Below are 25,769 nucleotides of genomic sequence, written 5' to 3'. Positions count from 1 at the left end.
CACTAGCGCCTCTGGGGTCACTGGGGGTCTGTTAAATGTTAAATATAATGGAGGCTCTTTCTCCTTCTTAGAGAAGCTCATAGCCAAACCGAAAAGCGGAGGAGAGATAAAATGAACAACCTGATCGAAAAACTGTCCGCGATGATCCCTCAGTGCAATCCCATGGCACGGAAACTGGACAAACTGACGGTTTTAAGAATGGCTGTCGAACACTTGAGATCTTTAAAAGGTGAGTTTCAAAATGGCCTCCACACTTGGGTTTGTGAAGTCTTGCCTGTAATTGAAGTCCCTGATGGGTTTGTTTTGTTGTTATTGGCTACTGAGATTTTATACAGATGTGTCTTTCAACTTTATAGGTATTCATTTTGATGCTTGTCCGTATTCTGTATGTGGAGAAAATACTAATTTGGATGTCACAAACTTGGTTTCACTAAAAGCTTCATCTTAAGTTTACTATGTGAGCTTGAAAAGCCTTTATATTTCTACTAGTTTTCTCATACATAATATGAAGATGATAATACCTGCTGTACATACCTCTCAATATTTTAGAAGTTTTTAAATGTTAATTATTATAATTTTAAGTTATTGACAGATTTCCACTATTAGAAAAGAAAACCTCCTTAAATTCAGCAATTTCTCTTAAAACTTTATTCAGACTTGTAAGTAGTACCTGAAAATGCATCACACCTTATTACTATTCTAAGATATTCTCACATTTACGAGACATTGGGTGAAGGAGGTCCTTAGCTGATGCTTCTTGGGGCGTGCGTGATCGTTTCTGACTTTAGAAGTTCCCCTATTTGAGCTTGAATTGTAAATCAAAGTGCAATAAGTATTCTGTGTATATGTGTAGTCGAAATCACATCTGGTTTGGGAATAACCCTGATCTGACTTGGGGGGCAGAATGATGGAAATAGAATTGAGTTTTAGGTACAGGAATGTTAATGACATAAATTCATACTGAGCTGATCAGAAGACCCGGCAGAGGAGTTCGCTGCAGACCACTGAGAAGACTCTGAAAGTTCAGATTTGTAAAGATCTAAAAGATTAGAGTGAAACCTGGCTCAAAAAGTATAAGAGAAAAAAAAAAAAAGTATAAGAAAGGAATAAGCAAAGGAACACCAAGGGTCTTCTTTAGATCTCTGTCCTATACTGCATGCCAGGAAAAGGAATCTGTTTCAGGGAAAAGGAAGTTCTGTGGTCTGAACATAGAGACTTTGCCAAGTCAAGTTAAAGTGGCTTAGAGGAGACCAGTGTCCCCTGGACTCCAGGTGCAAACTGGAGCCCAGACAAAGAGGATCTTACTTCATAACGAGCCAAAAAATCCTGGCAAATCTGTTCGGATTGGAGGAGGAGGGGGCATCAGCAAATTAGGAAGTAAAACTAGAGACAGCTATTCAATAGTAAGTTGTGCAAGTTGTACTTTAAATCACCCCCCTTAGATCTCCACAGATGGTAGAAAAATGACTTACACACTCTGATCAGCTGAGCGCATGCAGATCTGGAGTGCAGGCAGTGGGGAAGAGCAAGTTCAGCCCTTGATCCCTTCAGTGCCATGCAGAGAGCAGCCCAGCTGTTGGGGCACTGCCTGGCAGGCTTCCTTTTGGGAGTGTGATAGGAGGTTTTTGGTTCATAAGAGTCTGTTGTGAAAGAAGATTCTCTTTTACCCACAACTGGGTCTTGCATAAGTTGTATGCAACACTTCCCTTAAATCTTTTAGCAGGCTCAACCGAGGTCATTTGCTTGCAACCCTAAAATTACCCAACAGTTTTCACATTCACAACGTCCTGGCAGAGGAGGACCTAAGGGAAAAGTCATGAATCAGTCAACTAATTCAGCAGACATGAAATGAGCATCAGCTCGGTTCCTGTCCTGTGCTGGGGTTAGGAAAATGAAGGAGGCAAGATCTCTGTGCTGGAGGGGTTCATAGTGGACAAGGGAGACAGACCCTGGAGGAGATCATTAACACCCACTGTGATAAATGTTACGTGGAAGTGTGCGTGGGACGAGGGGCAAGGGCAGCTCAGTAGGGAGGAGACGCCGCCTAAATCCAGAAGGGATTCTTTGGAACAGAGCGTAGATTTCACCATTGGCCCTTCTAAGCTGAAGCGAGGTGGTCATGTACGCATCACACATCCTGACCAGATCCTTAGTCAGTGCTACCCACGGATGAAGTGACTTAAAGCAGCTGGGGCTGCATTCCAGTGCCCTAGCCAGAGTGTGCCCCAACTCGATCCACAAATGCCCAGATGCCAGATCATGAGAAGGCTGCACGTGGATGGTCCACACGTAATTACTTTGAAGACAGAGGATGGTGAAATGATTTCTTTCTCTACACTCTGCAACAGTGCTTTGCAGACTATCTGGGGGGAAGAGCAAGTGTTCCCCAGCCCCATCCATTGTAAAATACGGTACAATTAATTAGCGGAAAAACGCTCATGGGCTGGGATGCCACAACAGTGTTACGGTTCCATAAAAGTGTCTAAATGTGTAGTCTTCATTTCTGTGCTCATCTCACCACGGTGTGATGACGACAGTGGTTTGCAGACCACATTGGGAGTAAGCCTTCTTCTGCAGCAGCAGGCACTTCCCGAGAACCCGCGTGGGTCTGAATACCTGGGAGCCAATAACGCACGCGTGGGTCCTGGAGGCAAACCTGGGTTCGGATCCTGGCTCCCTGCCCTAATTGCCATGGGACTTAAGTTATTTCACATTCTAACCCTCAACTCCCACAGCTGTGAAACAGGGCTAATGCATTGCCTCACAGGGTTGTTAAGAGTAAAGGACGAGTGTAAAGGGTGAGCACAGTGTGTCTCTTTTTTTCATTATTGTGCTTTCTTTTACTGCAGTAGAGTTGATTTACAATGTTGTGTTAGTTTCAGGTGCACAGCAAAGTATATATTGAGCTATACATACACAGTAGGTCCTTGTTGTTTATTTTGTATCCATTAATCCCAAACTCCTAATTTATCCCTCCTCCAACACCTTTCCCCTTTGGTAACCACAAGTTTGAGTCTATGTCTGTGAGTCTGTTTCTGTTTTGTAAATACTGTTTCTGTTGTTTGTATCATTTTTTTAGATTCCACATACAAGTGCTATCATATGATGTTTGTCCTAAGACAGATATCAGAGAAAGAGCACAGGGTTTCTTGATGCTGGAGGTGGTGGTCAGAGGGCAGGAGGAAGAATTGTTATTGTCATATTGATCATATTATCCTTATCATTATAGTGATCATTGTCATACTGTCATTTCTTAATGACGGTGATAAACTTTATAACAGAAGTCAGTGATCATGTTTCCTCATTTATTTTTGCCACCAGAATCTGAGAATCAACTTTGTCACTGCCCTTTGGCAGGCGTACGGAATCGCACGGCTTGCATTTTGTTAGCTCACCTCACCCTAGCTTCAGCTCTTTGCTGACTGCCCTCTTTTTTCTCGCTGGCACGTCCTCACGCCCTCACTCTCCTATTTAGTCAGGGCTCGCCCATTCTGGCTGACTGACACTGACTGGGTTTCCTCAGCACGATTCCGCCAACCTTGCTTCAGGCCAGCCTGGAAGTGTCACCGCCTGGCTCACATTGATTTATTCCTGTGCCTGGCCTGGCATGCAGAGTCTGTGTCTTTCAGCCCTTTCTCAACTCCCTCCTACCAGGCTACTACTAATAATAACAAGAAGTCATTTGGGGGAATTCTTTGAGGGCTACCTAGAAGGTAGATTCCAAAAGAGATTTCGTTTGCTTATGCCAGGACTTTTAGGGGTGCTGCCAGTCTGAGAAGACTTTACCAAATCACTCCATGAGTGTGTGTGATTTTCTGGTTTTGTTTTTTCCCCACCACTTAGGTAGTTGGTGAGTTTCAGCTATAAATTCATCCAAGGACCAATTAATGGTTAACATGTCTCAGAGTGTTACCCTACCTTTCTTTTGCCAAAGCATCTTTCCTTGCGGTGCCTAGAAGGAGGGGTTTAGGGTTAGGGAGGTTGGGAAGTGTAAGGGAGGGAAATGTGATTTACTTTTGAATCACCCTTGCTTGGAGGTTATCTGGGGACAGCACACCTTGGCTTGATGAACTGTCCCCTGCGCCCCCTTGTGGCCATGAAGGGCTTTCCCTGTCAAGGTTGGTGGATGCCCTCAAGACAAACGTACTTTTAGTTCTTCCCTTACTTCTCTCAGGTCAAATTTTACCTAGCTTTGACATGATCATTACTTATCATTTTTCCAGCTCTTCTGGTTTCTTTAGACACTTTCCTTTTAATACAGTAATCTCTGTGCTAAGGGCTTAAAGTGAATTATTTCATTTATATTTTATACATTTTTTGTATTATCAGAAGTCTCCATATGATCTTTAAAGGGTCATATGGGAAATCTTATGAATCCATAAAATTTGCTTAGAATTCCAGAATCTCTCTATTCAGGGTAATTCATATGATCAGTTTTAATAAGCTAAGAAATTATAAAAATAACCAGAGTCATGAATATTGTTGCATGTTATTATAATGTTATAGATAATATATTGCACTTTATTACTTTTCAATATACAGCTCTTACTGTCTGCACATTTGAGTATAATGGAGTAAGTAGTTCTAAGAATTTACAGTCTGAAAGCAGGACATTTCAATCTAGTAATAACAAAGAAAGAGAATGATTACAGAAGAGGTCCTAGAGTGTGCTAAAAGAGAAAATACCATCATCATCGTTGTCACCAGTAGCAACAGCAGCATTGCTAATGTTCACTGAGCATTTACTACATTTCCATCTCTATTTTTTTTTAAAGAAATACTCTATTTTATTTCTTTATTTCTTTATATTTTTGGCTCCGTTGGGTCTTCGTTGCTACACGTGGGTTTTCTCTAGTTGCGGTGAGCGGGGGCTACTCTTTGTTGTCGTGCGCAGGCTTCTCATTGTGGTGGCTTCTCTTGTTGCGGAGCACGGGCTCTAGGCACGCGGGCTTCTGTAGTTGTGGCACGTGGGCTCAGTAGTTGTGGCTTGCAGTCTGTAGAGCGCAGGCTCAGTAGTTGTGGCGCACGGGCTTAGTTGCTCCGCGGCATGTGGGATCTTCCTGGACCAGGGCTCGAACCCATGTCCCCTGCATTGGCAGGTGGATTCTTAACCACTGCGCCACCAGGGAAGTCCCTCCATCTCTATTTTTAATAACTATTTGACTTCTTTATTTTCAGGTATGACAAGTTCTTATGCAGGAAATAATTACAGACCTTCATTCATTCAGGATAATGAGCTCAGACACTTAATTCTTAAGGTAAGTTAAGGGATATGTTTGTCTAAGTTGTATTTGTCCTTTCATTTTTGTTTGAATGGGAGGAAGATTTTTAGTTCTAAAAATTCCTGTTCTAAACATACAGGACTCTGTATTATACCGAATTTCCTTTAAGATAAAAATTTAAGTTATGCAAGTAAATATGTCTTATTAGTTTGGGCTAATGAATGTAGAGGCAGAGGATAGGCACTTTCCAAAGGAGACAGCATAGCTTGTCTTTAATGCTAAGCTCCTTACACTGCCTGATGCACTCACTTCCCACACCGTAGGCTCTATTCCCCACTATTGGCACCTCCTTCAAGGCCATCTACCTTGTACTCAGTTCCTTCAGGATCCTGTTCTCTGCAGATGAGCCAGCCACTGCTTACTGAATGAGTTATTAGTCGATGCTTTGCCGTTTCTGTCCTCATCATTTCATGTGCATGCCTGGGTTTCAAATTCACTGGTCTACAGGTTTATGTGACGTGGAAAATACGACCATGTCATTGGCTTATCCTGCTCCCAGGAGGTAATACATGTCTTGATCGTGTGCTATTACTACTAGGCTTTATGCCTTAGTATGATTAAATAGAAAGATTTTTGATATACATTTGTCTGTTTTTCTTTTAATTTTTTTAAAGAGCCCCTTTTTTATTTGAACAGCTGAATTCAAATATAGTATTCCTGATGCTTCGTTCATCCCAGTCTGCACAGTCCTTCCGTCTCAGTGCATCCACAGGCAACCGTTATTGATGTTTTGATATCTTTACAGAGTCTCTGTATGAGTATAGAATTCGACATAGGTAATTTCTATATTTTGAAATATCTCAACTAGATATTCCATGCCTGGACTTTCCAAGTCAAAAACATTACTTTAGACTGGGGTTCAGTTTGGTTTTATCAGTCTTTTTATGTACTGAGAAAATTAATTTCTTAAAATTAATTTTACTAGCTCTTATGACCACTCTACTAGTTTTATGGCTACAATAATTTCCTCAAAATCTGAATGTATGTGTATGAGAGAGACAGACGATATCTTTTAAAATATTCACTTTGTATTTTTAAATCCTAGACTGCAGAAGGCTTCCTATTTGTGGTTGGATGCGAAAGAGGAAAAATTCTCTTCATTTCTAAATCAGTCTCCAAAATACTTAATTATGATCAGGTATCCAAAACTGAGGATATTTTCTTACTATGTTTATTAATTTTTTTTTTAAATTTTTTTTTGGGGGGTGGCTGCGTTGGGTCTTAGTTGAGGCATGCAGGATCTTTCGTTGTGGTGTGGGCTCTTTGTTGTGACGCATGGGCTCTTTGTTGCAGCATACGGGCTTCTCTCTAGTTGCGGTGCATGGGCTCTAGTTTGAGGCACGCAGGCTCTCTAGTTGAGGCACACGAACTCAGTAGTTGCAGCATGCGGGCTTAGTTGCCCGATGGCATGTGGAATCTTAGTTCCCCAGCCAGGGATCGAACCCGTGTCCCCTGCATTGGAAGGCAATTCTTTACCACTGGACCACCAGGGAAGTCCCACTACGTTTACTTTGTAAAAAAAACATATCTTGAAGCTCTTTTTCTGAACTCTTTCTTCCCATTGGGCTGTGGGATTGGCTTCTGCTAAGTTAGAACTAAGAGAGATGGGAAGATATGTGGAAAAAGTATGAATTTTTGTTATTGACAGGAGTGTTCACTTCCTTCAGCAAGTTATTTCATTTTCCTGAACCTCAGCTTCCTCCTATGTAAAAAGTGGAAATTATGATTATACCTGTCTGTCAGGATGTAAGCACTAAATACGATATATTTGAGTGTCTGAAAAATATTAGTCACCCTTCTCTGTTTCCTCCAAGAGACAGCATTATTATTTATTAAGTTATACACACTGCAAAACAGTTTTTGATCTAGGCTCTGTTAACAAACTCTGAAATACGTCTTTCATTTAACTAGTGGTGTGATTGATTTGCTTCCTTGTTACTGAACACCATTTAATTTAAACTAGTTACTCAAAAACTATAGCACTGAAACCAACAGAGTGAATAAACTAGCACCTGTGGTCTCCTTTAAAATAGAAATAGAATAATATAATACATAATAAAAATAATATATATAGCTCTATTTACAATAGCCAGGACATGGAAGTAACCTAAGTGTCCATCAACAGATGAATGGATAAAGAAGATGTGGCACATATATACAATGGAATATTACTCGGCCATAAAAAGAAACAAAATTGAGTTATTTGTAGTGAGGTGGATGGACCTAGAGTCTGTCATACAGACTGAAGTAAGTCAGAAAGAGGAAAACAAATACTGTATGCTAACACATATATATGGAATCTTTAAAAAAAAAAATGGTCATGAAGAACCTGGGGGCAGGATGGGAATAAAGATGCAGACCTACTACAGAATGGACTTGAGGACACTGGGAGGGGGAAGGATAAGCTGGGACAAAGTGGGAGAGTGGCATGGATATATATAGACTACCAAATGTAAATCCGATAGCTAATGGGAAGCAGTTGCATAGCACAGGGAGATCAGCTCGGTGCTTTGTGACCACCTAGAGGGGTGGGATAGGGAGGGAGACGCAAGAGGGAAGAGATATGGGGATATATGTATATGTATAGCTGATTCACTTTGTTATAAAGCAGAAACTAACACACCATTGTAAAAAAATAATAATAATAATATATATAAAGATATAATAAATAATATAGAAATAAGATAGCCCCCAGCTTTAATCTTAAATAACTCCCATTAATCTCAGCCTATATTCCCCCCAAACTTGAAAATTTGGAGAGATAGAAGGCATTCATAGATAATGAGTTAAATAACAGAAAAAGATATTATGAACCTACATACAAAGGGAGTGAAAACCAAATGAATCATGCAGCTGGTTATAGGTGGGGACACAAAAGCAGGGCAAGACTTGATTTTTCTATCTCCTAATTGGAAATAGAGAACATCACACACATACATACACACCAAGATACTTGACAATTCAAGGTAGCTCTTAAGTTCCAAATTAGTAACATGGAGGCCAGTCCCACTGGACACTGACTTTGCATTTCAGAGACCATTCAAGAGACTCACTGACTGCTCAGGAGGACTTTGGGATCCCCATGGTACAGGGTCTGGTCTTCAGCTTTTCAGCTTCAGAAATCTGATTTGTCTATAACAGCAGAGATTGGCACAACATCGTAAATCAGCTGTACTTCAATTTAAAAAAAAAACTGATCTGCTCTGAAGCAGTTCTGGGTATAGACTTATCTTAGCCAATCACACAATAGACTGATGTATAAATCAGATTGCTAGTGTTTTTTTTCTTTTGTTTTGTTTTTGATAGCGATATCTAACTGCCAAGCACTCCAGGCCACTTGGACCAGCTGGTCCATTTTTTTACCTTCTGTAGGAATGTCTGCTTGGGTAATAAAGAAGTTCAGAAGAGGAGTGATCACTGTGGGCTTCACATGTGAGGTAGAATGTCTCCTAGGCTTTAAGATGAGCAGAGAAAGGGAGGGAGACATTTCAGGTTGGGAGAAGGAATCTTGGAATTCAGGGAGTAAAAGGCAATTGGCTGGATCAGCCAGGGAACTGAGTTTATAGAGAAGAGGTAATGAATTCCAGGTGATGAGACCATGCAAGCAAAGTCATGGGCTGAGGAATGCTGTGCATGTGAGGAGAAGTGGAATGCCAAATGAGACATATTCCAGGTTGGATTTGAGTTATCAACAGTATGGTAATTATTTGTAAACAGTATGGTAAATTTGAGTTACACCATAAAAATCACAGGTATTCTCTGACTTCTATATTATACTGTAATATAATCTCTTTTACTAATGGTTAAAGTTTAAAGTAAATAATAATATGCCTTGAAGTAACATGTGAATCGGGGATGTTACCAAGAGTAACAAGAATAAATAGAATGTTAGTTATTAGGTGTGTGTATGTGGTTTGTGTGTATCCAGTTATGGGTCCGTGTGCATGTATTTTTTTCTATCTACACGTATCACTGTTTTTAACACTGACCAAGCTAAGGTCACCCAGTACAGTAAATGTACCTGAGCTTAAGAAAAAGCCACTTTAAACCAAAGAAAGAGTATCCTATGTCTGTATGAGGAAAGGTAGAAATGACATGATTCTGATTTTCAATGATCATCTACCTTATAAATAGGCTAGTTTGACTGGACAAAGCTTATTTGACTTCTTACATCCAAAAGATGTTGCCGAAGTAAAGGAACAACTTTCCTCCTCTGACATTTCACCAAGAGAGAAGCTAATAGATGCCGAAAGTAAGTACTCATTTCAGCATTCTTACCATTTTATGTAAATGTACTTATTACTTCAGAGTACAGCTGTACAGTGTTTTGAAAACATTAGCTAATTATGGTTTTATCAAGAGGAGAATTATTTAGTAAACTTTATAATCATCAACCTCAGTTTAAAAAAACAATATAACTATATAGAGAATTCATGTATTTGTACACGTATATAAAAACAAATACATTCATCTGAAGATGCTTTGGGGAAAATGTGATTACTTCATATTCTCTATTTTTCATATGCTAATAAAATCTTTATAGGAAAGTATCATTTGGGATAAACAAATTGCTGGAGTTTTTTTATTATTTAGTTGTATGCTGAGGGACAATTATTCTCTTTCTTAAATGTGTCACTTAGGTCTACTCAATGTGAAAGACCTTGTATAATTGTGCTTGAGAAGTATACATATTCTTTATCTTCTCCAGAAATACTTCTCTTTTCTGAAAATGCTTATTGCCTAATAATTATTTATAATATAAAAATAATAATGCTTTATGCTACTGATTACTGTTTTAGTTAAGGTTTTTTTCATTTAATTTGTATTTCATTTAAATTATCTTTACTATCTGCCCCCCTGGGGAAAAATATAAAGATAAATTTCAAGTGATTATAAGTTATCAAAATGTGATTGCTTGACAAATACATTTTTTTGGTATGTTTCACTTTGGGGTTTACTGTATAATGATGTCAATAACCATTTCTCAAGTAATAGATGACCAGAAAATGTTAGGAGATAGATTTCAAAATTATTTGAAAATATTATTTTCTACCTATTCTCTTACCTCTTTGCACTATGAAAGCTGGTTTGCAAGCTCACAGTAATTTACACACCAGAAGGAGTTGTGTGTATTCTGGCTCAAGACGATCCTTTTTCTGTCGAATCAAGAGTTGTAAAATCTCTGTTAAAGAAGAGCACGAATGCTTACTCAACTCAAAGAAGAAAGGTATTGTCCTTTTGAAATGTCAAGTGATTTGAGGCATGGATATAAAATTAAATGTCCTAAATATTTTCTATACAAGAAAAAAAAATAAGCTGAATGGTCAAGGCAAATAATTGAGGCCAAAAGCATTTATTTATCTGAATAATTCTGGTTCTGGTGAACCAAGACCGTGTTAAGTAGATCCAACCAGAAGTGAATCACCTAACCTACACAGCAGTCCATATGAGAGAAAACCTTGGCAGCCAACGCAACTACCTTAACATGGCTGAAATCTCTGTGATGTTTGATGCAAGTTATAAATTGAGTAGAGGCTAACATTATCAAGGTTTGTATGTGTTTTAAAGACTACCAGATTAATTTCTCTCTCCTTCTGTGAAGAAAAGAGTTTCCACATGGACTTATTTGGTACTAATATTTCAGTCATCTCTTTGCTGTGGTGCATGGCTAGTATCCAGGATAACCATTTTACTTCTGTAAAACCTGATCTCACCCTCTGCCCCCTGGCCTAGAGTCTTACTCTTTGTTTCTAAACCTTGCAACCGCGTAGGTTGCAACCTCTCTATTCTTTTTGAGAACCACTGCTTTAAACTTGTGTCAAGTATGAGATTCTTTGGGAACACAAGAGGAGGAAAGGGCAAGAAAGAGTAGAGGAAGAGGGGGTGCCCTGGGCAGCCGTGCCGAGACTGGTGCTGAAGTTCTGTGGGTGTGGAGTCCTCCCCCACCTGCATTTTCCCAAGAAGGAGTTACTTTACAGTACTCAGAGAAGGCCTCTCTTAGGGGACATTTGAGCTGAGACCAGAATGATGAGAAGGCGTCAGCTGTGCAAAAATCTATGGGAAGAAATTCCCGACAGAAAGATAAGTATAGAGACCTGGAGGTAGGAAGAACCTGGTATCTGGGGGCCCAACAAAGACCAGTGTGACTGCATCCTAGATGTGGAAGATGGCATTAGGAAGAGAGGAAGCTGGGGCCAGATCTGGGGGCCCACAGGGGCTGGGGCAGTGGTGTGCTGGGCAGTGTTTAACAACCAGCTCTCTGAGTAGAGTTCTGATATGGATGTTGGTTCATATTTTCCTTTACATTAATAAGTAAGATAAAAGTTTAGTTTAAAAAACTAAAAATAGAGTTACCATATGATCCAGGGATCCCACTCCTGGGCATATATCTGGAGAAAATGATATTTCAAAAAGATACATGCACCCCTGTGTTCATAGCAGCACTGTTTACAATAGCCAAGACATGGAAGCCACCTAAATGTCTATGGACGGATGAATGGATAAAGAAGATGTGGTACAAATATACAATGGAATATTACTCAGCCATAAAAAGGAATGAAATAATGCCATTTGTAGCAACATGGATGGACCTAGAGATTATCATACTAAGTGAAGTAAGTCAGATAAAGACAAATATCATATGATATCACTTATATGTGGAATCTGAAAAGAAATGATACAAAAGAATCTATGTCCAAAACAGAGAGCGACCCACAGGCATAGAAAACAAACTTATGGTTACCAAAGGGGAAGTGGGGTGGGGATAAATTAGGAGTTTGGGATTAACAGATACACACTACGATATACAAAACAGATAAACAACAAGGACCTACTGTATAGAGCTGGGAACTATACTCAGTATTTTGTAATGACCTATAAGGCAAAAGAATCTGAAAAAAAAAAAAAAATATATATATATATATATATATATATATATCACTTTGCTGTACACCTAAAACTAACACAACATTGTAAATCAACTATATTCCAATTAAAAAAGAAGAAATAACTGGAAGATGAAAAGAAATAACCAGTAGATAAAGTTTTATACATATAGATAAAAGCACAATACATATTTATGATGGTGAAAAAATAAAAACAAACATAGATTCCAACAAAATAAGAGTGGTTAAGTAGCTATGACACAGCTACATGATGGTATATTATGCAACCATTAGAATCATTTATAAGGAATTTGGAATAACACTGTAAAGTTATCACGATATGCACATAATGCAGAGTATACACTATGATTTCAATTACTATAAAACAACTATAGAAAAAATTCTAAAAGGAAGTAATTCTAAATAGTAATATTAGTTGGTGAAATTTGGCTATACTTCAATTAAAAAAGATAAAAGTGAAACCATGAAGACATATTGTTAGAACTTTACTCATTTTTTTAATGATATGAGTGACTTTGCTGAAATAGTAGTTTTTTAATACTGGAAGATTACTTACTCAATTTTTTGGTGCTATTCACTATATAACAACTATAGACACAATGCACTTTTTTTTTTTTTTTTTTTTTTATTCATTTATTTATTCATTCATTTATGGCTGTGTTGGGTCTTCGTTTCTGTGCGAGGGCTTTCTCTAGTTGTGGCAAGTGGGGGCCACTCTTCATCACGGTGCACGGGCCTCTCACTGTAGCGGCCTCTCTTGTTGCGGAGCACAGGCTCCAGACGTGCAGGCTCAGTAATTGTGGCTCACGGGCCCATTTGCTCCGCGGCATGTGGGATCTTCCCAGACCAGGGCTCGAACCCGTGTCCCCTGCATTGGCAGGCAGATTCTCAACCACTGCGCCACCAGCGAAGCCCGACACAATGCACTTTTAAGTTAAATCTTCATTATTAACATTTTGTCCATTGCTTTCATAGGCAGGAAAAAAAACAATAAATCAAGCCCCAATTTGTAGCTTTGCCAATTTCTGTGGTGTAAATTGTCACAGTATGGCTAATTTCAAGCTACCAACATGGGGTCATTGGAGTAGGGAAGGGATGTACAACAACACACCATTATACAGTATCATGGTCAAAAAGAATTTTTTTCAATAAATGTTTATTAAGTACACACTATGGGCCAAACCCTGTTCTATACTCTAGGGCCAGAGCAGTGAACAAAACAAAAACCTTGCTGAGTGATCAGTGCTATAAAGATAAAGAAAATAGAATAAGACATTAGATTTAGAATCAGATCTCAAATCACTGTTTCACAGTGTGTTAAAACATGGTTTTAAACAATAATAAGGCATAATTCATCATATTGATGCATTAAATAATATGCATTATAATTTTTAAAGAACAGAAAAGTTTTACCACTAATAAAATTTGTTCTTAAAACCTTGTTTTTCCTCTTTTTCTCTTGTATTTAAAATTTTAGTTTTGTGTTGATAATACACATAATATATTAGTATAAAAGTAGATGTATATAATATATACACATGAAGGGTGCTTACAGTTTTTTTATAGCATGCAAAATAATGTTTGAAGGCCATTGCTTTAGAGATTAGAGAAGTAATAGATGAGTCACAGGATACGCCTAGGAACATCTCTATACTTTTAGTAGACCCCTCACCTGATAGTGAGAAAGACTGTTTTCATGTTATATGAGGTCCAGTGGGAGCCAAGTGACCATGGCCATCGCCTCAGTAACTTACGAAGTACTAAATCAGACACCCTGGGTCTGCCCCCCTTAGGACTTCATATTAAGACCACAGGAAGGTCAAGACATGTAGACCAGCTAGGAGAACCTCACAGAAACATTTCAAAAGATCTGTCCCCGAATAAGGAAGACTACAGGATGATCTGTGGAGATATGAAAGATTTAAGAGGACAGCTTGGTGATGTGCTTCTCCACCATAATGAAGGTTTAATCCTGAATTGACAAGTGCCCAGTATGGAAGAAAAGATTGGTGCCTGTCAAGCCTGTGGCCCTGGAGGCTTCCCAGACTCAGATCTCCAAAACAGGATGCCAACAGCAGCACCAGGGCATCCTGCTGGAAGGAATGGAGAATGCAAGCCCATTGGCACATCCTGGACCATTAAAGCACAGGCAACACCTCCTTCCAGGAAATCTTCCCTGACACCCTGCCCTTGCTGGTTGGCTTGAGTCCCCAGTACCCGCTTTTGCTGATCCATTAATAGTCCTGAGCATCTCTTATATCACGGCCCTTTCCACACTGTATCGAAATCATTATTATTTTTTTGTTTGCTTCCCACACTGAACTGAGAGCTTCATTTCTCTTTCCATGATGCCTGGCACACAGTAGGCACTGAAACATTTACTGAAGGCACAAGTGACCATCCTCTCGCCCTTTGTTCCTGATTCACTGCCCACATCATTGCTCTTCAGTCTACAAGAACAATTAAGAATCCAGTGCATTAGTCTACATTATAGTGTTTTTCTTTCACCAAAGAAGCAATTTAAACACATTTTGAGATTTTTTTCCCCCAAGACATTTTGAGCAAATACCATGGACTGAATTATGTCCCCTAAAGTCCATATGTTGAAGTCCAGTGTGGTAGGATTTGGAGATGGGACCTTTGGGAGATAATTACGTTTAGGTGAGGTCATGAGGGTGAGGCCCTCCTTCTAAGAGGAGACCCCAGAGAGTTTGCTGTCTGTGAGCACACAGCGAGATGGGAGCTGTCTGCGAGCTAGGATGAGCGTCCCCACCAGAACTCAGCTATGCTGCCCTCCTGGTCTCGGAGCTCCAGCCTCCAGAACTGTGAGGAAATAAACTTCTGTCATTTAAGCCACTCAGCCTGTAGTGCTTTGTTATGCGGGCCCCAGCTGACTAGGATGGGAAACAGCTTGGATCATTTTTCTCTACCAGAATTCCAATAAGTAAATCTGAAAAGGCTCTGCAGTGGAAACCAAAGGAATCTTGGCCTTGCTGAAAATAAATGTATGTTTATTAAGTTGGCATTTTACAGTTTGTCTTGAAATACGGAACTACGAGTCACAAATCGGTGGTAGGACTCTACCTTGTCTGGGCTCATTCTTTCTTTTACCTTAGAGTTTTCATTTCGTTTTTTGTCAAATTCTAGGACAGCACATGACTGAATATATACAGTCACTAATAATAATCTTAGAGGTATAATGCTTTCTGTGTCTGGCCTTTTAACCCTTTGTAAAGATACCAAAAGGAAAGTGAGATATCTTCTGTGAAACTACATGGTACTGTGATAGCATTCCAAAGCAGTCTTGTAAATACTGTATCTTAAGCAAAAACACATGTGTATAGTCATAGGTTAAAAAAAAAAAGAATCCAAGCAGCATTCTTGAAGAATGTAATAATCAAACTTTAGTCCTTCCATGTGGTTTCTAAAAGGATTGTTTTTTAAATTATAAGTTTTAGAGATGTATAAGAGAGGCAGGGAAAGTTTCTTTCCTTTGAAATAAATATTGATAATCCTGCTGGGAGAATACAGATATTTCAAGGATATCTGGTAAATGGTCAATTGGAGCTAATTTATAGTTGAATTCTGTGATGCATTAAAGAAACTGAAATATCTTTTAAGTCCCTCCATTGTCCCAGGTTCTTATACTAGGCCCTGCTTCACAATAGCCATGCTGGTGGACAGGCTTTAGGACAGAGTGAACAGGGCCTGGGCTCTGAATTCAATAAAGTTTTAATGTCAGGTCTGCTGCTTAACAGCTGTGCGACGTTAGGCAAGTTCCTCTCAATATATGGAAAATGGGTGGGTGGACTGAATTGTGTTTCCCCTAAATCCACATGTAGAAGGCCTTATTCCCAGTGTGACTGTATTTGAAGACAGGGCCTTTAAAGAGGTAATAAAGGTTAAGGGGGGGTCATAAGAGTGGGGCCCTAATCCGGTGTGACTGGTGTCCTCATAAGAGGAAGAGAAGACACCAGGGGTGCATACACGCAGGGGAGGCCACCTGAGGATGCAGTGAGAGAGGCCTCAGGGGAAACCAAGCCTTCCAACACCTTGATCATGGACCTCTAGCCCCTAGAACTTTGAGAAAATAAATTCCTATTGTTTAAGCCACCAGTCTGTGGTATTTTGTATAGCAGCCCGAGCAGACTGATACAATGGCTCGACTAATAGCACCTCACGGGAGTGTGGTTAGGATTACATGTAGCTAAGGCAGTGCTTGGCTCCTAGTAAGCGCTCACTATGTGTAAGCTGTTATTTGTGGCTCAGAAAGAAGAGAGGGAAAATAAAAGAGCAAGAAAGAGAATCCGTATGTATTTAAAATCTGTATGCCAAGCACTTTGCATAAGTACCTAATTTAATTTTCATAACAATCCTGTGCAAACCATCCCAGTCTTGCAAATGAGAAAAACCAGAAGCCGAAAAAGGTTCTGTAACTTGTCTGAAGTCACATAGAAAGTGGCAGAATCAGGAATCTGGCTTTAAAATCTGTCTTCTTTCCACTATGCCATGCCGCCTATTAGAGTAGCTTCCTAGATGCCAAAGGTTATTAATGGGAGAGATCCATTCTAGATGATTTCTGCAGCAGACACACAGCAAGGGGGTAGGCTCCTGTTGTGGGAATGTACCCCCGCCCACACACAGATGCTCATCCCCACGCCAAGCTGGGCCACACAGATGCCTGCAGTTAGAGCCAAGTATGTTTTCAAAGAGGACATTTTAATCTGCTCAAGTACTTGACCAGGTATTCACTTAATACTCCAAAGCTCTGTGCCAAAGGCATGAGGTCGATTTGGCCTAAGAGGTGATGAGGGCTTGTGTTAACCATCAGCGGGGCCAGTCCCCGCAGTGGAAGAGTTGGAAGTTGGGGAGCAGTGTATGTAGACAGACGTATAGACAGATGCCTGGGCCCCGATGAGGTAACTGCAGAATGTAACCCTGATTGGCCACATGGATGGCTTCCCACTCATGAGACAGTTTTGTATTTTACTTTAACCAAAGGCAGTGTCTGTCAAGTGAAATGATTATCTTTTGCATAGAGTTGCTACTACATTGTTTTTTCCAATAATAATTAGCCAATGGAATTCACTATGTTTTAAGACCACTCCCTATTAATGAAGAAAGCCTGTAGTTAGTAAAGGTGTTTTTCTTCCCTTTTACCAGGACATGCCAATTCCATTTAAAATTTTAAATTATTGCTTAAGACTATTTTTTAGAGCAGTTTTAGGTTTACAACAAAATCGAGAGAGAGGTACAGAGATTTCCCATGTACCCCTTGCCCTCACACATGTATAGCTTCCCCCATTATCAACATCTCCCACCCAGAATGCCATATATATTTTTTAAAACAAGGATGAAACCTACATTGACACATCACAATCACCCAAAGTCTGTTAGTTTACCTTAGGGTTCACTCTTGGTGGTGTACATTCTGTGGGTTTGGACAAATGTATAATTACATACATCCATCGTTATAATATCATACAGAGTATTTTCACTGCCCTAAAAATCCTCTGTGCTCTGTCTATTCATCTCTCCCCCAAACTAGCCCTGGCAATCACTTATTTTTTGTTTCCTACTTTTGCCTTCATTATATTTAAATTTAAAAGAAGAGAGACTAGAAAGCAGCCCTTTTAATGCTAATTGAAAATAAATTTAAGGGGCTTCCCTAGTGACACAGTGGTTAAGGCTCTGCACTCCCAATGCAGGGGGCCTAGGTTCGATCTGTGGTCAAGGAACTAGATCCCACACACATGCTGCAACTAAGAGTTCACATGCTACAACTAAAGAGCCGGCAAGCCGCAACTAAGGAGCCCTCCTTCCACAACTAAGGAGTCCACATGCCGCAACTAAGGAGCCTGCCAGCCACAGCTAAGACCCAGCACAACCAAAAAAAATAAAAATTAAGATTTATGGAAAGGCCATTTCTCAAGATTGGCTATGAGTTGCTCAAGTGGGGCTTCATTATATTATTCTCTGTGATTTTATGAATATTTGAGATTTTCCATAATAAAAAGTTTTTTAAAAACATGATTGGCATTAAAAACATTATTTCTACCATGATTCTAACATAAATGCCATGGATTCAAATTTTGAAACAGCTTTTAAAATGGGGTTAAGATTGTTCATGTATCTCCACTTGTGAAATCAAACGCTGATTGTTACCAAGTATCTTAGGTATTTCTTAAATTTATCTTGGTAAGATAATCAGTAATCCATGGGCTTCTTGTGCAGCAAGATGTGGCATCCTGTCATGCCCCTTGGCTTCCAGAGTCCAATACTCGTGACTCTCTGCTTGACCTCTTTCTCTGGTGCTTAGAGACAGTTCTGCCCGTACCAGCAAGGGGCGGACCTCCAGTGCTGGGGAGTCAGTGCTCCCCAGAGGGTCCCTCATCCACTGACTGAGGGGAGCTGATGGATAAATATTCTTGCTCTCTTCTCCTTGAGGCCGTTCAAGCTGCATAACTGCGGTTCTTGTTCTACATTTTTTTCCCAGAATGCCCCAATAGGTTAAGCTTTAGTTTCCCAAAGTGGGGACTTGTTGAAAAATGTATCTGTTATTAGCTTCTCTGTCTTCCCTGTCTCACTTCCCTGCCAGAGTTCCCTGGGAGCACCTCTCAAATACACTTCTTATACTCAAATCCTTGTCTCAGGATCAGCATCTGTGAGAATTCAAACTAAGCCAGCAAGATACCAAGTTGAGAGACCCAGCCGGCAACTTGTGGAAGAAAAATTTCATAAAGGATTTTGAAGATACCCTGTGGATTAAGGCAGTGTTTGGGTTGTTTTTGTTTGTTTTTCTCTTTTTAAAATCATGGAGTCGATTGCACATGAATCTACCCTGTGGAGCTGATTGTAAATAATTAGTTTGTGAGGATTGAGGCCCATGACCCCAGTATTTAGGTAAAAGTCTGAAGAATTCTTGGGATGAGAGGATTTTCTTTTTTTGAATTTTTGATTTTTATTTTATTTATTTTTTTATACAGCAGGTTCTTATTAGTCATCAATTTTATCCACATCAGTGTATATATGTCAATCCCAATCTCCCAATTCTTCACACCACCACCCCCACCCCCCTGCCGCTTTCCCCCCTTGGTGTCCATACGTTTGTTCTCTACATCTGTGTCTCTATTTCTGCCCTGCAAACCAATTCATCTGTACCATTTTTCTAGGTTCCACATACATGCGTTAATATATGATATTTGTTTTTCTCTTTCTGACTTACTTCACTCTGTATAACAGTCTCTAGATCCATCCATGCCTCAACAAATGACCCAATTTCATTCCTTTTTATGGCTGAGTAATATTCCATTGTATATATGTACCACAACTTCTTTATCCATTTGTCTGTCAATGGGCATTTAGGTTGCTTCCATGTCCTGGCTATTGTAAATAGTGCAGCAATGAACATTGGGGTGCATGTGTCTTTTTGAATTACAATTTTCTCTGGGTATATGCCCGGTAGTGGGATTGCTGGGTCATATGGTAATTCTATCTTTACTTTTTTAAAGAATCTCCATACTGTTCTCCATAGTGGCTGTATCAGTTTACATTCCCACCAACAGTGCAAGAGGGTTCCCTTTTCTCCACACCCTCTCCAGCACTTGTTGTTTGTAGATTTTCTGATGCTGCCCATTCTAACTGGTGTGAGGTGATACCTCATTGTAGTTTTGATTTGCATTTCTCTAATAATTAGGGATGTTCAGCAGCTTTTCATGTGCCTGTGGTCCATCTGTATGTCTTCTTTGGAGAAATGTCTATTTAGCTCTTCTTCCCATTTTTGCATTGGGTTGTTTGTTTTTTTAATATTGAGCTGCATGTGCTGTTTATATATTTGAGAGATTAATCCTTTGTCCATTGATTCGTTTGCAAATATTTTCTCCCATTCTGAGGGTTGTCTTTTCATCTTGTTTATGGTTTCCTTTGCTGTGCAAAAGCTTTGAAGTTTCATTAGGTCCCATTTGTTTATTTTTGTTTGTATTTCCATTACTCTAGGAGGTGGATCAAAAAAGATCTTGCTGTGATTTATGTCAAAGAGTGTTCTTCCTACGTTTTCCTCTCAGAGTTATATAGTGTCCAGTCTTACATTTAGGTCTTTAATCCATTTTGAGTTTACTTTTCTGTATGGTGTTAGGGAGTGTTCTAATTTCATTCTTTTACATGTAGCTGTCCAGTTTTCCCAGCACCACTTATTGAAGAGACTGTCTTTTCTCCATTGTATATCTTTGCCTCCTTCGTCATAGATTAGTTGACCATAGGTGCATGGGTTTATCTCTGGGCTTTCTATCTCGTTCCATTGATCTATGTTTCTGTTTTTATGCCAGTACCATATTGTCTTGATTACTGTAGCTTTGTAGTATAGTCTGAAGTCAGGGAGTCTGATTCCTCCAGCTCTGTTTTTTTTCCCTCAAGACTGCTTTGGCTATTTGGGGTCTTTTGTGTCTCCATACAAATTTTAAGATGATTTGTTCTAGTTCTGTAAAAAATGCCATTGGTAATTTGATAGGGATTGCATTGAATCTGTAGATTGCTTTGGGTAGTATAGTCATTTTCACAATATTGATTCTTCCAATCCAAGAACATGTTATATCTCTCCATCTGTTGGTATCATCTTTAATTTCTTTCATCAGTGTCTTATGGCTTTCTGCATACAGGTCTTTTGTCCCCTAGGTAGGTTTATTCCTAGGTATTTTATTCTTTTTGTTGCAATGGTAAATGGGAGTGCTTCCATAATTTCTCTTTCAGATTTTTCATCATTAGTGTATAGGAATGCAAGAGATTTCTGTGCATTAATTTTGTATCCTGCAACTTTACCAAATTCATTGATTAGCTCTAGTAGTTTTCTGGTGGCATTTTTTTTTTTAATACATTTATTTATTTATTTATTTTTGGCTGAGTTGGGTCTTTGTTTCTGTGCGAGGGCTTTCTCTAGTTGCGGCGAGCAGGGGCCACTCTTCATCGCGGTGCACGGGCCTCTCACTCTCACGGCCTCTCTTGTTGCAGAGCACAGGCTCCAGACGCGCAGGCTCAGTAGTTGTGGCTCACGGGCCCAGTTGCTCCGTGGCATGTGGGATCTTCCCAGACCAGGGCTCGAACCCGTGTCCCCTGCCTTGGCAGGCAGATTCTCAACCACTGTGCCACCAGGGAAGCCCTCTGGTGGCATTTTTAGGATTCTCTATGTATAGTATCATGTCACCTGCAAACAGTGACAGCGTTACTTCTTTTTTTTCCAATTTGTATTCCTTTTATTTCTTTTTCTTCTCTGATTGCCATGGCTAGGACTTCCAAAACTATGTTGAATAATAGTGGTGAGAGTGGACATCCTTGACTTGTTCCTGATCTTAGAGGAAATGCTTTCAGTTTTTCACCATTGAGAATGATGTTTGCTGTGGGTTTGTCGTGTATGGCCTTTATTATGTTGAGGTAGTTTCCCTCTATGCCCACTTTCAGGAGGGTTTTTATCATAAATGGGTGTTGAATTCTGTCAAAAGCTTTTTCTGCATCTATTGAGATGATCATATGGTTTTTATTCTTCAATTTGTTAATATGGTGTATCACATTGATTGATTTGTGTATATTGAAGAATCCTTGCATCCCTGGGATAAATCCCACTTGATCATGGTGTATGATCCTTTTAATGTGTTGTTGGATTTTGTTTGCTAGTATTTTGTTGAGGATTTTTGCATCTATATTCATCAGTGATATTGGTCTGTAATTTTCTTTTTTTGTAGTATCTTTGTCTGGTTTTGGTATCAGGGTGATGGTGGCCTCATAGAATGAGTTTGGGAGTGTTCCTTCCTCTGCAATGTTTTGGAAGAGTTTGAGAAGGATGTGTGTTAGCTCTTCTCTAAATGTTTGATAGAATTCACCTGTGAAGCCATCTGGTCCTGGACTTTTGTTTGTTGGATGATTTTTAATCACATTTTCAATTTCATTACTTGTGATTGGTCTGTTCATATTTTCCTTTTCTTCCTGGATCAGTCTTGGAAGGTTATACCTTTCTAAGAACTTGTCCATTTCTTCCAGGTTGTCCATTTTGTTGACATAGAGTTGCTTGTAGTAGTCTCTTAGGATGCTTTGTATTTCTGCGGTGTCTGTTGTAACTTCTCCTTTTTCATTTCTAATTTTATTGATTTGAGTCCTCTCCCTCTTTTTCTTGATGAGTCTGACTAATGGTTTATCAATTTTGTTTATCTTCTCAAACAACCAGCTTTTAGTTTTATTGATCTTTGCTATTGTTTTCTTTGTTTCTATTTCATTTATTTCTGCTCTGATCTTTATGATTTCTTTCCTTCTGCTAACTTTGGGTTTTGTTTGTTTTTCTTTCTCTAGTTCTTTTAGGTGTAAGGTTAGATTGTTTATTTGAGGTTTTTCTTGTTTCTTGAGGTAGGGTTTTATTGCTATAAACTTCCCTCTTAGAACTGCTTTTGCCACATCCCATCGGTTTTGGATCATCGTGTTTTCATTGTCATTTGTCTCTAGGGATTTTTTGATTTCCTCTTTGATTTCTTCAGTGATCTCTTGGTTATTTAGTAACGTATTGTTTAGCCTCCATGTGTTTGTGTTGTTTATGTTTTTTTCCCTGTAATTGATTTCTAATCTCATAGCATTGTGGTCAGAAAAGATGCTTGTATGACTTCAATTTTCTTAAATTTACTGAGGCTTGATTTGTGACCCAAGATGTGATCTATCCTGTGGAATGTTCCATCAGCACTTGAGAAGAAAGTGTAATCTGCTGTTTTTGGATGGAATGTCCTATAAATACCAATTAAATCTATCTGGTCTATTGTGTCATTTAAAGCTTCTGTTTCCTTATTTATTTTCATTTTGGATGATCTGTCCATTGCTGTAAGTGAGGTGTTAAAGTCCCCCACTATTATTGTGTTACTGTCGATTTCCTCTTTTATAGCTGTTAGCAGTTGCCTTATGCATTGAGGTGCTCCTATGTTGGGTGCATATATAATTATAATTGTTATATCTTCCTCTTGGATTGATCCCTTGATCATTATGTTGTGTCCTTCCTTGTCTCTTGTAACATTCTTTATTTTAAAGTCTATTTTATCTGATATGAGTATAGCTACTCCAGCTTTCTTTTGATTTCCATTTGCATGGAATATCTTTTTCCATGCCCTCACTTTCAGTCTGAATGTGTCCCTAGGTCTGAAGTGGGTCTCTTGTAGACAGCATATATATGGGTCTTGTTTTTGTATCCATTCAGCAAGCCTATGTCTTTTGGTTGGAGCTTTTAATCCATTCACGTTTAAGGTAATTATCGATATGTATGTTCCTATGACCATTTTCTTAATTGTTTTGGCTTTGTTTTTGTAGGTCCTTTTCTTCTCTTGTGTTTCCCACTTAGGGAAGTTCCTTTAGCATTTGTTTTAGAGCTGGTTTGGTGGTGCTGAATTCTCTTAGTTTTTGCTTGTCTGTAAAGCTTTTGATTTCTCCATTGAATCTGAATGAGATCCTTGCCCGGTAGAGTAATCTTGGTTGTAGGTTCTTCCCTTTCATCACTTTAAGTATATCATGCCACTCCCTTCTGACTTGTAGAGTTTCTGCTGAGAAATCAGCTGTTAACCTTATGGGAGTTCCCTTGTATGTTTTTTGTCATTTTTCCCTTGCTGCTTTCAATAATTTTTCTTTTTCTTTAACTTTTGCCGATTTGATTACTGTGTTGCAGCGTGTTTCTCCTTGCATTTATCCTGTGTGGGACTCGCTGCACTTCCTGGATTTGGGTGGCTATTTCCTTTCCCATGTTAGGGAGGTTTTCGACTATAATCTCTTCAAATATTTCCTCGGGTCCTTTCTCTCTCTCTTCTCCTTCTTGGACCCCTATAATGCGAATGTTGTTGCGTTTAATGTTGTCCCAGAGGTCTCTTAGGCTGTCTTCATTTCTTTTCATTCTTTTTTCTTTATTCTGTTCGGCAGCAGTGAATTCCACCATTCTGTCTTCCAGGTCACTTACCCATTCTTCTGCCTCAGTTATTCTGCTATTGACTCCTTCTAGTGTATTTTTCATTTCAGTTATTTTATTGTTCATCTCTGTTTGTTTGTTCTTTAATTCTTCTAGGTCTTTGTTAAACATTTCTTTTTTTTTAATTATTATTACAAATTTAGTTTATGTATTTATTTTTGGCTGCGTTGGGTCTTCGTTGCTGTGTACGGGCTTTCTCTAGTTGCATCGAGCTGGGCTATTCTTAATTGCGGCGTGCAGGCTTCTCAATGCGGTGGCTTCTCTTGTTGTGGAGCACGGGCTCTAGGCACGCGGGCTTCAGTAGTTGCAGCACGTGGGCTCAGTAGTTGTGGCTTCAGGCTCTAGTGCGCAGGCTCAGTAGTTGTGGCACACAGGCTTAGGTGCTCCGCGGCATGTGGGATCTTCCCGGACCAGGGCTCGAACCTGTGTCCCCTGCCTTGGCAGGTGGATTCTTAACCACTGCGCCACCAGGGAAGCCCCTAGACATTTCTTGCATCTTCTTGATCTTTGCCTCCATTCTTTTTCCGAGGTCCTGGATCATGTTCACTATCATTATTCTGAATTGTTTTTCTGGAAGGTTGCCTATCTCCACTTCATTTAGTTGTTTTTCTGGTGTTTTATCTTGTTCCTTCATGTGGTACATAGCCCTCTGCCTTTTCATCTTGTCTGTCTTTCTGTGAATATGGTTTTTGTTCCACAGGCTGCAGGACTGTAGTTCTTCTTGCTTCTGCCGTCTGCTCTCTGGTGGATGAGGCTATCTAAGAGGCTTGTGCAAGTTTCCTGATGGGAGGGACTGGTGGTTGGTAGAGCTGGCTGTTGTTCTGGTGGGCAGATCTCAGTTAAACTTTAATCTGCTTGACTGCTGATGGGTGGGGCTGGGTTCCCTCCCTGCTGGTTGTTTGGCCTGAGGCAACCCAATACTGGAGCCTACCCGGGCTCTTTGGTGGGACTAATGGCGGACTCTGGGAGGGCTCACGCCAAGGAGTACTTCCCAGAACTTCTGCTGCCAGTGTCCTTGTCCTCACCGTGAGACAGAGCCACCCCCCGCCTCTGCAGGAGACCCTCCAACACTACCAGGTAGGTCTGGTTCAGCCTCCTCTCGGGTCACTGCTCCTTTCCCTGGGTCCCGATGCACACACTACTTTGTGTGTGCCCTCCAAGAGTGGAGTCTCTGTTTCCCCCAGTCCTGTCGAAGTCCTGCCATCAAATCCCGCTAGCCTTCAAAGTCTGATTCTCTAGGAATTCCTCCTCCTCCCAGGTTGGGGAGCCTGATGTGGGGCTCAGAACCTTCACTCCAGTGGGTGGACTTCTGTGGTATAAGTGTTCTCCTGCTTGTGAGTCACCCACCCAGCAGTTATGGGATTTGATTTTATTGTGATTGCTCCCCTCCTACCATCTCACTGTGGCTTCTCCTTTGTCTTTGGATGTGGGGTATCTTTTTTGGTGAGTTCCAGTGTCTTCCTGTCGATGACTGTTCAGCAGTTAGTTGTGATTCTGGTGTTCTCACAAGAGGGAGTGAGAGCACGTCCTTCTACTCCGCCATCTTGAAGCAATCCCCAGGAGGATTTTTTAATAGGATTTTTTTTAACTTTAAATAATTGATTAAAT

General features: G+C 39.9%; 1 protein-coding gene across 1 annotated transcript in view; it reads left to right on the top strand.

Moving 5' to 3' along the window:
• Window positions 1-25,769, top strand: part of BMAL2 (basic helix-loop-helix ARNT like 2) — a 104,067-nt gene that overhangs the window by 60,579 nt on the left and 17,719 nt on the right. The window contains 5 exon segments of the mRNA XM_082419739.1: window positions 72-229; window positions 5,179-5,258; window positions 6,328-6,420; window positions 9,417-9,534; window positions 10,366-10,509. Coding sequence (XP_082275865.1) covers window positions 72-229; window positions 5,179-5,258; window positions 6,328-6,420; window positions 9,417-9,534; window positions 10,366-10,509 — 593 coding nt within the window.

This window comes from Balaenoptera physalus (assembly GCF_965194825.1).
Source record: "Balaenoptera physalus genome assembly, chromosome: 13".
NCBI classification, from domain to species: Eukaryota; Metazoa; Chordata; class Mammalia; order Artiodactyla; family Balaenopteridae; genus Balaenoptera; species Balaenoptera physalus.
Note: the sequence above shows the minus strand (reverse complement) of the source record. Positions and strands in the feature narration are given on the sequence as shown.